The sequence below is a fragment of the Rhincodon typus genome, chromosome 12, assembly GCF_021869965.1.
Source record: "Rhincodon typus isolate 14 chromosome 12, sRhiTyp1.1, whole genome shotgun sequence".
Lineage (NCBI taxonomy): Eukaryota > Metazoa > Chordata > Chondrichthyes > Orectolobiformes > Rhincodontidae > Rhincodon > Rhincodon typus.
In genome coordinates this window covers 48493272-48506667 of record NC_063343.1, presented here as the reverse complement: position 1 = coordinate 48506667, position 13396 = coordinate 48493272, and the positions used below count along the sequence as shown (strand labels likewise).

The 13396-nt window shown below is 41.6% G+C and overlaps 1 protein-coding gene across 1 annotated transcript in view; it reads left to right on the top strand.

The window, feature by feature from the left end:
- Positions 1 to 13396, top strand: part of LOC109915393 (solute carrier family 22 member 5-like) — a 116285-nt gene that overhangs the window by 78708 nt on the left and 24181 nt on the right. The window contains exons 6-7 of the mRNA XM_048603986.1: positions 4982 to 5082; positions 11934 to 12148. Of these exons, the coding sequence (XP_048459943.1) occupies positions 4982 to 5082; positions 11934 to 12148 (316 nt within the window). The remainder of the gene's footprint in view (positions 1 to 4981; positions 5083 to 11933; positions 12149 to 13396) is intronic.

The window sequence follows — 13396 nt, the reverse complement described above, 5'->3', positions numbered from 1 at the left end:
CTGTCCTCAGTCCAACTCTGACTGTCCTCAGTCCCTGCTCTGACTGTCCTCAGTCCCACTCTGACTGTCCTCAGTCCCACTCTGACTGTCCTCAGTCCCTGCTCTGGCTGTCCTCAGTCCCACGCTGACTGTCCTCAGTCCCACTCTGGCTGTCCTCAGTCCCTGCTCTGACTGTCCTCAGTCCCTGCTCTGACTGTCCTCAGTCCTACTCTGACTGACAGTGCTCCTTAGGTACTTATCCAATAGCTCCTGTCACTGATCACCACGAGGTTCACTCTGCTGTGCTGTGCTCCTGCCTCGCTGGGAAAAAACTTTAGAACTCCCTACAAAACAGTACTGTAGATGCCCCCACCTCTCAAGGACTGCAGCAAGTCAAGAAAGCATCTCACCGCCCCTTCTCCTGGTTAATTAGGGATTGGCAATAATCGCTGACCTTGGAGTGACCTAGCATTCTGTGAATGAATAAAAAGAGAGAAGTTTTATGTTGACTTGTGTAGTATTGGATTTCAGGACTGTAACAATGTGGAAATTTTAGCTTGTTACTGGGTGTCTTTCTGTGCAGGCAGGAAGTGAAAATAATAGGGACTGTCATCATATTAGGACGTTGGCATGGGCCACTTTTAACCTGTCACATTCTTCAGCATTTGGGGAAACTTCTATGGTAAAGGAGAGTTTAAAAACGCAAAAGCTGGTTTGTTTCTCTATTAAAACAGGATCTGAATTTAACTTTGTGCACATGAATTTCCCAGGCTTTCTGGACCTCACCAAGGAAAACAATTCAAGTGGGATGAGGGGTTGATTGGGCTTAGAAATTGCCAAAAACAAAATGATTTAAATACTAAGTTCTCACAGTAGCTTCCTTGCTGAGGCTTTTGTTCAGAGGGCCTGCTCTTTCTCACTGATTGGAAAGTGATTTCCAGAACTTTGCAGATCATTTCTATTAACTTGGAGTTGTTTCCTTTGATCTGAACTGCCCAGCTGTCAGCTTTCCAACTAGAATGAGAGTCATTAATGCAGAGCCATCTTGGACATAGATGAGCAATACCAGCGAGACCAACAGTAATCGTCTCCTCAAACGTCTGGTACTGTAAAGAGGTAAAAGTAAAGTCACTGTAGTCCTACTTTCTCATTAGAGAGAGACAAATGGTGGTTCTTTGACCTGAGGGTCACCACACCTCAGGAGACAGGGCCTTCATGGTGACCTCATTCAGTACAGGAATTGAGCCCACACTGCTAGCATCATTCTGCATTGCAAGTCAGTCATCCAGCCAACTGAAGGGATGAGCAAAGAGCTCCAGCTCGCAGAAGGCAACACCTTCAACAGAACTTAAGAAATACATATAGAAGAATTACTTCTTGGGCATGATAGCATACCACTGAATCAGGGGGCTCAGTGCTTCCCATCAGGTGATTGCTGACATGTATGGCCTTTCAGAAAAAAAACCTCTCTTTATTTAAATAAGGATGTATTTCCAGTGGATGTCAAGGTCACCTCAGCCCTTAATTTCTTCACTTTCAAATCCTTGCAGCGATATTCTGGTGATCTTTGTCACATCCTACCTTGCCCTCTAGTGATTCTGCAGGTGGCCATTCCCATGTTTGGCAACAGTTATGTGTACTGCACTGTTGATAAGACTAGTTAGAATGAGAGAGCCCCCAGATTCACAATTCAGCTGAATCTGCACAGGATCAGTTGACGCTGTTAGAAATGCATGTTTCATTTGCATGATTCAAGGTTCCCAGAATGGCAGTGGTTCACTGTGTCTTATACAACCATGAGAATTGAATTTATAAGAAGAGAAAATTGATGCACATTCTGCGTCATTGGAGAAAGGGAATTAACAATAAGAGAAAGAGAATGTGGATGAAGAGGAGAGAGAATAAGATGTGGCAAAGGCATCAGTAGCTACATGCAAAGTCATCATGGATGCTGTGTATGTTTCAGGCATATTTTAGTTATTTTGTGATAAAACAGTTACCTGCTAAACTGGTTCTGAACCCATTGTGCTCTCTCTCCTTAGCCCCAACACAAATAATCCCACAGTCAACAATCCATCCTCCTCATTGATGCATTTCATTCACCTTTAACCTATGACCTACCATTCTTCACAAGTCAAAAGCCCACTTGATAGGTGACAGACAAAAATGGAGACGACAGTCAATTGAGATTTTAAATAGAAATAGATCAGAAATGTGAAAATGTAACATTATTAAGCCCTCAAGTGAATTGTATTCTTCACCAAAAATGCCTTATTTAACTTTTGCTGCTACTCCTAAACCTGCTAGTTCTGTGCCTTCAGAAGAGATAGAAAAAGGCTGCTCATCACCGATTTCCTCATACACTTGATCCATCTTCCTTCTCATGGCCTACCCTCTCTTACTGCCAGCCATGCACTGAACTCTAATTTTCTGCATTTTTTGAAGTACTGAATGGCTAATATGTGGTTTATGTCAATCTTCCATCAGTGTGTATATCATTGTAGAGGTTCAGTAAGCACTTGGTTGCTTGCCATAACTAATGCTCCATGTAGCTAACCATTCTTTCCATGGATATAAAATCAGCATAAAGGTTTGAGGCATCATGGCACACATGCTAGAGACAGACCTTTCTAATCTTTCTGTAAATATGTGCAGTACCTCTGAAAATGCTGATGGAACCTCATACATTTGCTTCTGTTGCTCCAGAATATCTTTTACATTGAAGTCAGCCTGTGTCTCGATATCTACATCCAGTTCAACAAAGTTTGCCGGATCTTGTGCCCTCTGACTGGGAATGATCCACTGTTGTCGTTATTTCCAATCTACTGTTACTCACTTGTCATGTGTGTTTCACCATAATAGTCCCCATTAACAACTATTCACCCTTCCAGCCTGATCGTTATCAACTCTTTGTCTATCCAACTACTCTTCTCTCTCTTTAGGTTCTATCCTATCGTTTACTCCCTACCCCATCTCCCTCCCTTTTTTCTGCATTTAAACTGACGTTTTCCCAGCGACCAACAGTTCTGAAGAAGGGTCACCGGACCCGAAACGTAAACTCTGTTTTTTCCTTCACAGATGCTGCCAGACCTGCTGAGCTTTTCCAGCAACTTTGTTTTTGTTCATTTCTTTGAACACTTACAACACAAGATTTCAACATTGATATATTTTTGTTTCTTTGAGTAATTCATATATTGTAAAAAATTGAACCTTACTGGTGCCACGTTTGCAGCTATTTTTCCTAAAGGTGCTTCTTTATGAAATTTTGTTCAAACATCCATTACCATTAATAATTAATAAAGGTTACCTTTAAGAAATGCTAAATAGCAGTGCTAACTGAGAAAACTATTTTGCAGAGGTAGGGGGAGAGAGAGAGAGAGAGACAGAGAGACTCGGCGTAAATCCTGCTCACAAGGGAACGGGGAGGGGACTGGGGCTAGGCAAGGCATTGGGTTAACTAACACCAACTCTTCATTTGCTTCTTGTGGCATTCACTACCAGGTGACCTTGGTAGAATTTATACAACAGTAGAAATCAGAAGTGAGTTGTGTTTCAGTCTGGGCTTCTTCTCCCAGCCCAGATTGTGGACAAATTTTGGGAGAAGGATGAGAAAGTAGGAAGGCTGTGTGTCAGGCTCACTTGCAGTCTCAGGGCTCTCTCTCTCACACACATACTCATTTACATGCTGTCAGATCCTCACTCCCTTGTACACTTCCTGCAAGCAAAACTCACTCACTATCTCCCTTCCATCTCTACTTGACTCACTCACTTGCTCACAGCCCAGTCCACCAGATTGACTGGGGAGAGCCTTGATTTCCTATTACCAGCTCTTGGCAACACAGAGTGCCACCTGCTTGGGAATGCAGTCCCTCCCTACTCCCTCCGCACCCACTGCATGCTTACTGTCATTGCCAGCAGTGCTCAGAACTCAGACTGTTTTCTATAAAACTGCAGAACACTGTTTTCTACTCTTCCAATCACAGAGTATTTTACTACCACATTTGCTGCTAATAGTGAGCCCATCAGCACTAAATGCAGGAGGGAAATAGCCTACAGTTAGGGACGGAACCTCTTTGCAGTTCTGTTGGTTCACTTCCTTCTTGTTGAACATTGGCTGTACAGGCTGCTTCACCAGATTATTCATTTTTACACCATGGTCTAAATCAGGTTTGTCCAACCTATGGCCCGGGGGCCAGAACCCATCCTGCCATGAACTTGATTTTCATTCTGTTTGATGCATAGAATAGACTAGAAGAAAGACAGCACCATTAAGTTGCTGCCACAACAAATCAGCAACTTCATTATCGTTCTTACCATATGCATTTACCGACTACCATTATGTTGTTGATGCACTACTGTCTGTTTTACAATTCTGGGTAAGCAGCTGCAGAAAGATATTATCACAATAAAGCACATTGAACAATTAGAAGAATATATTGTGCAGAAAATACTCAAAATGTTAAGTGCTGCCCATAACGCTCCACATACATAGCTTTGAAGGAGATTGAAGGAAGATTTTTAATACATAAACTCCCTACAATTTATTTTCAGTTTAAATATTTTGCAAAGAGTACCCTTTTCCCATAATATATAAGTTCACTAGAATTTCTTTTCAGAATAAATATTTTGCAAAGAGTACCCTTAACTGACAAAATGATTTTATCTCTTCAGACATGGACTGAGAGTGATATGATGTGAATAATGTTTGTGTGAGCAGTAGCATGAACTGTGACACAGCTTGATATTTAAAATAAAGGGCTTTATTATAAAGACCTTTCTATTGAGGCCCACTTTCCTCATCTACATGTGATGCAGAGCCACTACAATAGGTGACAGTTGAAGGAGAAGAAAAGAAATTGCAAATGTGATAACTTCTTTGAAAATAGTGCAATATAACTTTCTGGAGCATCCCTGGCTAGAATGAACTATGAATATGAGATAACAACATTAACATTTTCTAATAATGAGCAATAATACTGAATGTTATCTGTTTTCCTTCCAGCTTGAAGATATGAAGTCTAAATGTAATCTGTCTCATGCAATTATTCACTTGGTTAAAACCTATAATATTCGAATCATCACAATCATAAACCTTCTTGTGTGGTGAGTATTTAGTAGAATCATAGACTAGTACAGCAATGAAGAAGAGCATTTTGTTTATTGAATCTGCACTGGGTCTTTGGAAAAACAATCCAGTTAATTTCATGTATGTTGTGTTATGTCGTGGAAATGTACATTGATTCCATATGTGCCACGCGATCATGTAGTGCAGTTGAAATCCTGATTGCATAAAGATTCTTTTCCTCTCCTTTCACCACTCATTTTCTGCCAGACACCTTACACCATTGCTGTCTTCTTGACAGTTCAGCCATTGGAAACTGCTTTCCTTTTTGTAGCCTATCTAACACTTCAGGATATTAAATATGTCGATCAAATATCTTCTCAATCTCCTCTGCCCTAAGAACAGACACTGCTTCTGCAATTTATCTAAGTAACTGTAATCCTTCAACTGTGGAAACATCTAGAAAATCATTTCTGTATCCTCTGCAGAGCATTCATGTGCATCCTGTAGTATGGACACAAAAGAATAGGAAGTAAAACTAACTGAGGCTAAAGAAGTATTGTGTGTTGATTAAGCATAACCCCCTGACTCTTACTCTATGGTGAATGTTAACTTCCATATTGCTTGTAGAAGGGGTGCTGGCAGTGCCTCAGGAAATTTGGATTTCAGCAATGCATTTCTTCAGCCACGGTATTTTGATCCATCTTCTGAGTTTCTGAACCAATTACAACAGGCTGTATAAAAATACTGATGACCCGCGTCAGTCTATTTCAGTTCCAGTATTTAAAGAATCCTGCAAATGTTGGAACTGAAACATTGTAGAACATTTGTTTTACAACAAAACCCAGATCTTCATGAATATAAGTTAATATGAACTGCACTGTGCATCTCTGATGTGTGCACTATCATTGGAGGAGATGCAATGGAGTGGAAGGGCCAAGTGGAGGATTCTGTCCCCCATGGACGGGAGGGTCAAACCTCAGGAAACAAGCAGGCTTGTTGGAAGTGGCGGACGACATCACAGAGGTATGGTGCCTCACTCCCAGATTTAAAGCCACAAGAAGTTTCTTGACTGTATCAGATCAGAAAAGGTGACTGGTGTGACATATTCGAGTACAAAGCCCCTCACTCTGCCTTCCCTAGCTTTCTCCAGCAAATCACCTCAGATCTATGCACTCATTACCGTCTGATTATCACTGACATGAAGGGTTATCTTATTGCAGTGTCACAGCCATCTCACTCTGTGACCCTCTACAATTGTTATCCTTCAATCTTCTCAAAATTTGCAGCAGCATACACGTACAGATCTTTCCCTTCGGCCCTTGCAGGGAAAGAAACCACAGAACAGCTCTTTTCATTGACACCGCTGCAAAGGATGGCAAACTGGATTTTTAAATCAGGCTTGGCCATTAGAGATGGAGAAATGGAGGCCTCCCAATTACCAGATGACAGAACAAAATATCACAGAGTTGCACTGTGTACAGCACTCACTCAAGTTTGATGTCAGCAGCCACTGAAATATGACAATTTGCACTATGAAATCTTAAGACATTCTCACTTTGTCATGTCTCTCAGCTCCTACACTACCTGTGTTGGAGGAGGAACAAGGTACCTCAGAGGAGGTCACTCATTTTGAGGAGGAGTTTTAAACAATCAATGTCTTGCTGGAAGAAGTACCAGGAAAATTATTTGTATTTGTTGTAAACTTCCAAAATTCCTTCGATTCTGGAAAGGTTCCACCGGATTGGAAAATCTCAAAAACAACAGTACTGTTCAAGAAAAGTAAAAGGCAGAAAGATAGAAACTATAGGCCAGTTAACCTGGCATCTGTCTTTGGGAAATGTGGAACATGTTATGAACGCAATAGTAGCAGGGGCTTTAGAAAATCATTATATAAGGAAGCAGAGTGAATATGGTTATGTGAAAGGGAAATCCTATTTGACAGGACTGAAGGTGTCATACTTACATGCACACAGTATATGAAACAAGGTAAATGAGATTGAAATTAGCAGATATGATGCAGAGACGTAGCTGCAAGGAGATCAGGCCTGGGAACTAAATATCCAAGGATAGGCAGATGGGCAGAGGTGGCGGGGTTGCCTTGTTGATAAGAAATGAAATTAAATTGATTAAATGAAATTAAACAGCAAGAATTGATAGAGTCAGAAGGTATACAGTCTATGTGCGTAGAGTTGAGAAACTGCAAAGGAAAAAGGATGCTGATGGGAGTTGAGTACAGGGACCCCTAGCAGTAGTCAGGGTGTGGGGAAGAAACTAAATCAGGAATTAGAAAAGGCACATAAGAAAGGCACTAATACAAAAATCATAGGGCACTTCAATATATGGGTGGACAGGTAAAATTAGGTTGGTAGCGGATCTCAAGGAAAGTCTACAAGATTTTTTTTGGAGCAGCTTGGGTACTAGGGATCAGGTAATTATACATTTGGTGATGTGTAATGAGGCAGACTGGATTAGGGAGTTTAAAGTGAAGAAACCCTTAGTGGGCAGTGGCCATACTATGACAGAATTCGCTCTGTGAAGTTGAAATATTTGAGTAAGCTACATAGTAATATAAAAGAAGATTGCCAGAGGCTTTTTTTTAGATTCTAAAAGAGAGAGACAAGAGTGGACACTGGACATTGGAAAATGTGTAGTAATGGGGAACAAAGAAATGGTGGAGGAACTGAATAGGTACTTTCTTCAGTTTTCACAGTGGAAGACACCAGCAGCATACAAGAGCGTCAAGAGTGTCAGGGGGCAGAGGTAAGTATAGTGACCATCACCAAGGAGAAGGTGCTGAGGAAGCTGAAAAGTCTGAAGGTGGATAAATTACTCAGACCAGATGGATGATACCCCAGAGTTCTGAAGAAGGTAGCTGAGGAGATTGTAGAGACATTGGTGGTGGTCTTTCAGGTATCACTGAGCCAGCATTGGAAAATGGCTAATGTGACACCTCTGTTTAAGAAGAGAGGAAGGCAGAAGACGGGAAACTCTCAGCCGGTTACCTTGCTATTGTTAAGATTTTAGAGTCCATTATTAAGGATGAGATTGTGGAGTACTTGAAAGTACATATTAAAATAGGGCTTTGTCAAGGAGAGGCCTGGCAAATCTGTTAGAAGTCTTTGAAAGGTAATAAACAAGTTACACAAAGGAGTGCCAGTGAACATGATCTATTGGATTTCCTGAAGGTCATTGACAAGGTGCTGCACAGGATGCTGCTAAAGAACATAAGAGGCCATGATGTTAGGGATAAGATACTGGCATGGATAGAGGATTGGCTGACTGGGAGAAGGCAGACACTGATGATAAAGGGCTTTTTTTCAGGATGGCAGCCAGTGACTAGTGGGCTTCCTCAGGGGTCAGTGTTGGAATCATATCTATTCATGTTATACATTAGTAATCTGGACAAAGGAATTGAGAGCATTGTTGCTATGTTGCAGAAGACAGAACAAGTGAAGGGACAAGTAGTGTTGAGGAAGAAGGAGGCTGCAGAAGGACAGGCTAGGACAGTGGGCAAAGAACTGGCAGATGGATATAATGTGGGAACTTCAGAGTTATGCACTTTGGGAAGAAAATTAGAGGCGCAGAATATTTTCTAAATGGGGAAAGGTGTTGGAATTCTGAAGCACAAAGGAACTTTGGAGTCCGAGTTGAGGATTCTCTTAAAGTTCTTAACATGCAGGCTGAGTTGGCAGTTAGGAAGACAAATGCAACATTAGCAAGAGGGCTAGAATACAAGAGCTGAGATGTAGTGCTGAGGCTGTACAAGGCTCTGGTCAGACCGCTTTTGTAATATTGTGAGCAGGTTGGGCCCCGCATCTAAAGAAGGAAGTGCTGGCATTGGAGCATGCCTAGAGGAGATTTCGAAGAGTGACCGTAGGAGTGAAGGGCTTGTCATATATGGAGTGTTTGAGGATTCTGGGTCTGTGCTTGATTCAGTTTAGAAGGATGAAGGGGGATTGGAACTTACAGAATACTGAGAGGCCTGGCTGGAGCGAACATGGCAAATATCTTTCCACCAGCAGGAGAGACTCAGATCCAAGGACATAGACTTAAAATGAAGGAACAACCCTTTATAACAGAGATGAAGAGGAATTTCTTCAGACAGAGCATGGCTAACCTGTGGAATTCTTTGCCACAGAATGCCGTGGAGAGAAGCCATTGAGTGTATTTAAGACAGATATAGATAGGTTCCTGATTAAAAAGGGGATCAAGGATCATGGGGAGAAAGCAAGAGAATGGGGTTGAAAACATATCAGCCATGACCGAATGGTGGAGCAGAACGGATGGGCTGAAAGGCCTAATTCTGCCCCTAAATCTTATGGTCTTATAGTTTTGAAGATAGAATGGAGAATTTGGGACTGAATTTGGGAGAGGAGAAAGCTAAAACAAGATTCAATTGAAATTGAATCTTCAGTAAGAAGGCTTGACAGAGTATTCGGGAGAAACTGTTTCCACTCGTAAATGCATCAATGAGAAACTCCAACTGAAAGTGATTTGCAAAAGAAGTTAATAGGATGTGAGAAAAAAAATCTTTGACATAGCAAGCACTTTGAATCTGGAATGCAATGCCTAGGAGGAGATATGTTCAGGTAAGACATTGAAGAGGGTATATTGATAATTGTAGGGTTATGGTGAAAGGGCAGGAGAATGGTGCTGCATCATGATGCTCATTCATATAGCCAGTGAAATCATGCTGAAAGGTCTCTTCTGTACTTTAACAGTTCTATGATTATGTATTTCTTTTAAAATTGTACACAGTGTGTGGATGTTGCTTGCTAGGCCAATATTCACTGCCTATCCCAAATACTCTGGAGAAACTGGTGGTGAACTGCCTTCTTGAATCACAGCACTTATGGAACGTTTGAACCAAGACTGAAATGAAGTCAAGAGCTGAGTGGCCCTTGCAAAATCCAAAATGACCATCAGTGAGCAGGTTATTTCTATGCAATTGTCATTTGATAGCACTGTTGATGGCCTCTACCATCAAGAATAGCCTGATTGGATGGTTATTGGCTGGGTTGGCTTTGTCCTGCTTCTTGTGCCTGGTACGTACCTGACAATTTTCAACATTGCTGGGCAGATGCAAGTGTTGCAGTGGTACTAGAATAGCTTGGCTAGGAATGTGGCTAAGCCTGCAGCACAAGTCTTCCATTCTATTGCTGGAATGTTGTCAGGGCCCATAACCTTTACAGTATCCAGTGCCTTCAATCATATATTGATATGATTTCAAGTGAATTGATTTGTTTGAATTCAGATATTTGTGGTGCTAGGGACCTCAAGTTGAAAGCAAGATAGATCATTTACTCAACATGTTGGCTGAAGATGGATGCAAATACCTTACCAAATGCCTTATCTTTTGCCCTGATGTGCTGAGCCTCCTCATTGTTGAGGATAGGGATAAATGTGAAGCCTCCACTTCCTATTAGTTGTTTAATCATCCACCACCATTCACAATTGAATGTGGCAGGACTGCTGAGCTTAGATCTGACCCGTTAGTTGTGGGATGACTTAGCCCATGCTTCTTCTATTGTTTTGCTTGTGTGGTGCAAATTGTTTTTGGGTGCAGTTCTCCTGCAGCTGATAGCTTTTCAAGCCTTCTGAATGCTCAGTTTTGAGTTGCTGGATCCATTTGAAATCTGTGCCTTTTAGGACAGTGGTAGCACCACACACTATATATATAATATATATCTATTATATATAAAAATATAAAATATGTCGAGCCTCGAATGTGGCGCTAGTGGGAGGATTTCAAGAATTAAAAGAGAAGCCTTTGCTGGTTACCCTGCTGAGGCTTCAGCCAAGGGAAGAGGGGACCTCCCTGAAGGCCCCCATTCCAGATAGGGTACTATTCAACAAATCCCTCTTACATTTGCCCTCCCCCGGCCCAAATGACCCCAACCCTGCCTCTACATCAAGATACCTAATACTGTCTGTCCCCACCTTTCAGACCTCGCCACCCTTGCCTGCCTACCCCCACAGCCTACAATTTACTCGGAGCAGTGCTGTGAAAGCTTGTGATTGTAAGTAAACCTGTTGGACTATCACCTGGTATCATGTGACTTCTGACATTGTCTACCCAGTCCATTATCGGCATCCTCACATACAATCTACCATGGAGATAGAATTGCCACACAAGGGAATAGCTTTCTCTGATCTCACACTGTCTGCAGTGTTCAGTTCTCAATGTTCTCTTCTTAATTAAACAAATGGATTGTTTATTCTTCCTTCATTTTGTAAATATCTGTAAATATTGAAATATGCAATGCTACATAAAGAGTGTCAATGCAATATAAGACAGTGGCACAGAATAGGGATAAATTTAAGATATTTAAACTGAAAAGTGAAACAATCAATGTAGTATATCAAGCCACATAACACCTAAATAAAATTGTAACAGACTGTCTACTGATGGAATTGTTTCAGTAAATTGAAGTAAAAATTTATAATACCGAGGGCAGGAAAGACAGAACTTGCTTGCTGAGTCTCTTAGCAACTGGCTGGATCATTGGCACCCAATGTTGTATTATTCTTTAGCTAAATGTAAAGATAAAAATCGGAAAGGAATCATTCAATTCAAACAGAGATATTGCTGTTGCTCAATGCAGAATGGTTGGACAAGTGAAGGGATGCAAGTGCATTGCAAATTTTGCAGGATAGTCATCTACAGGGAATGTTCTTGTCTGCCTTATAATGCTTGGCATGAACACAGAGCATAGAGAGCAGATGTGCTGCCTCTGCTGTTTGCATCCTTGATGGGAAATGATAAATGATAGAGAGCACTATTGGAGGTAGAAAGAAGATCAGAGTAACATCAAAATGGAAAATATCAAATGGAAGAGAAAAGTTCTTACAAATTGTTTATAAGCAGTCTTTACCATTTTTTTGGCAGGATGATTCTGGCAGTTGGATACTTTGGCCTGTCTTTGAGCACGCCCAATCTCCATGGTGATGACTATTTGAACTGTTTCTTCATGGCTGTCATCGAAGTTCCGGCCTATGTAGCATCTTGGCTTTTCCTCCAGAGGTTTTCCCGAAGGTTCAGCCTTTCAGGCGCATTTTTTCTTGGCGGAGTTGTCCTTTTCTTCGTTCAGCTCATACCTTCAAGTAAATTTCTAGTGCAGCTAAAATTATCATAATCTGTCTTCGGTTAAACATGTTCTTCTCTCTCTGATTAACTGGAATATACATGTGATAGTCACCTTAAAATATTTTAGCATTCTAACACTCTGTTCCAAAAGCAATGGAGATCCATCAGAATGTCACTGATCTTGCTGTGTTTTAAGGTTACAGTGCTGTGAGGAAAATGGTAAAGTTCAGAATGTTGGAGGGTGACCAGTCCTATTCATCACTTAGTTTATTCAAATCAGTACTGGTTTAAAAGCTGTTTTTCATTCAAATGGTTTATGCAAAACTACACAACCCATTTTTTAAAAATTAAACCACCACCAAATCACCCATTTGACAAAGTAAACAAATAACAATAAACAAAAATTACTCAACAGGGCCAGTGCAACTTTGGAAAAAGTAAACTGCACTAATCCCAGAGGGCTGTTTGCCTGTTAGACAGAGATGACTGCGGGTGGTTTGACCTGAGAGTCACTTTGCCATAGGTGAGGGGGGAGGTTGAAAAAGAGAGTCCTTCACCTGTCTCAGTGACGTTAATGCTGAGGCTGAAAGCCGGTGGCAAGAGAATCGATTGCTGACATTCCAATTGTGAAGCATATAGAGCGGTGTTGAGGAGGATGGTCCCGTGAATGCACTTGCAATGGGGTAGGGCAAGTGAGTTGACATGTGATGGTAGGGGCTGCATCTTCAACCGGGCACTGGGTGTTCACAGGGGAAGACAATAGGCCAATCGCACATGATATATTGGTGACAGAGGCATGCAGGGTGTCTAATCATCCTTCAACATTGATCTTCTCTGTGTGCTGCACTCCTCTGGCATCATCTCTGCTGGGGAGCTGCTTGATATATACACTCGTATGCAGACAGCCAACTGAACAGTAGGCAATGTTGAAGGAATGGCCTAACGTGTCAGACTCAGTCAATGTGATGCAAACACGTTGCTACCCTCGTTTCCCCATGATGTAATTGGTACCTTTTGAAGACCCCCAACCATTGTGGCTTGTTATTGCCCAAGGAGTGACCCTGAAGCGTGCAATGAAGCATCTAGGCCCTACGCAGAGACAGAAACAACCATGTGAACAGTGAAATCAAATATTTTTGAGTGGCTATCAGCTGTGCCCTCACTATAACTTTATATTCATGTCCCTTTCACTGTGACGCACTGAGCTCCCATAATCCGCAGATGGGGTGGAGTGAACCTTCTCCACAGCAGAGCCCATTGGCCCT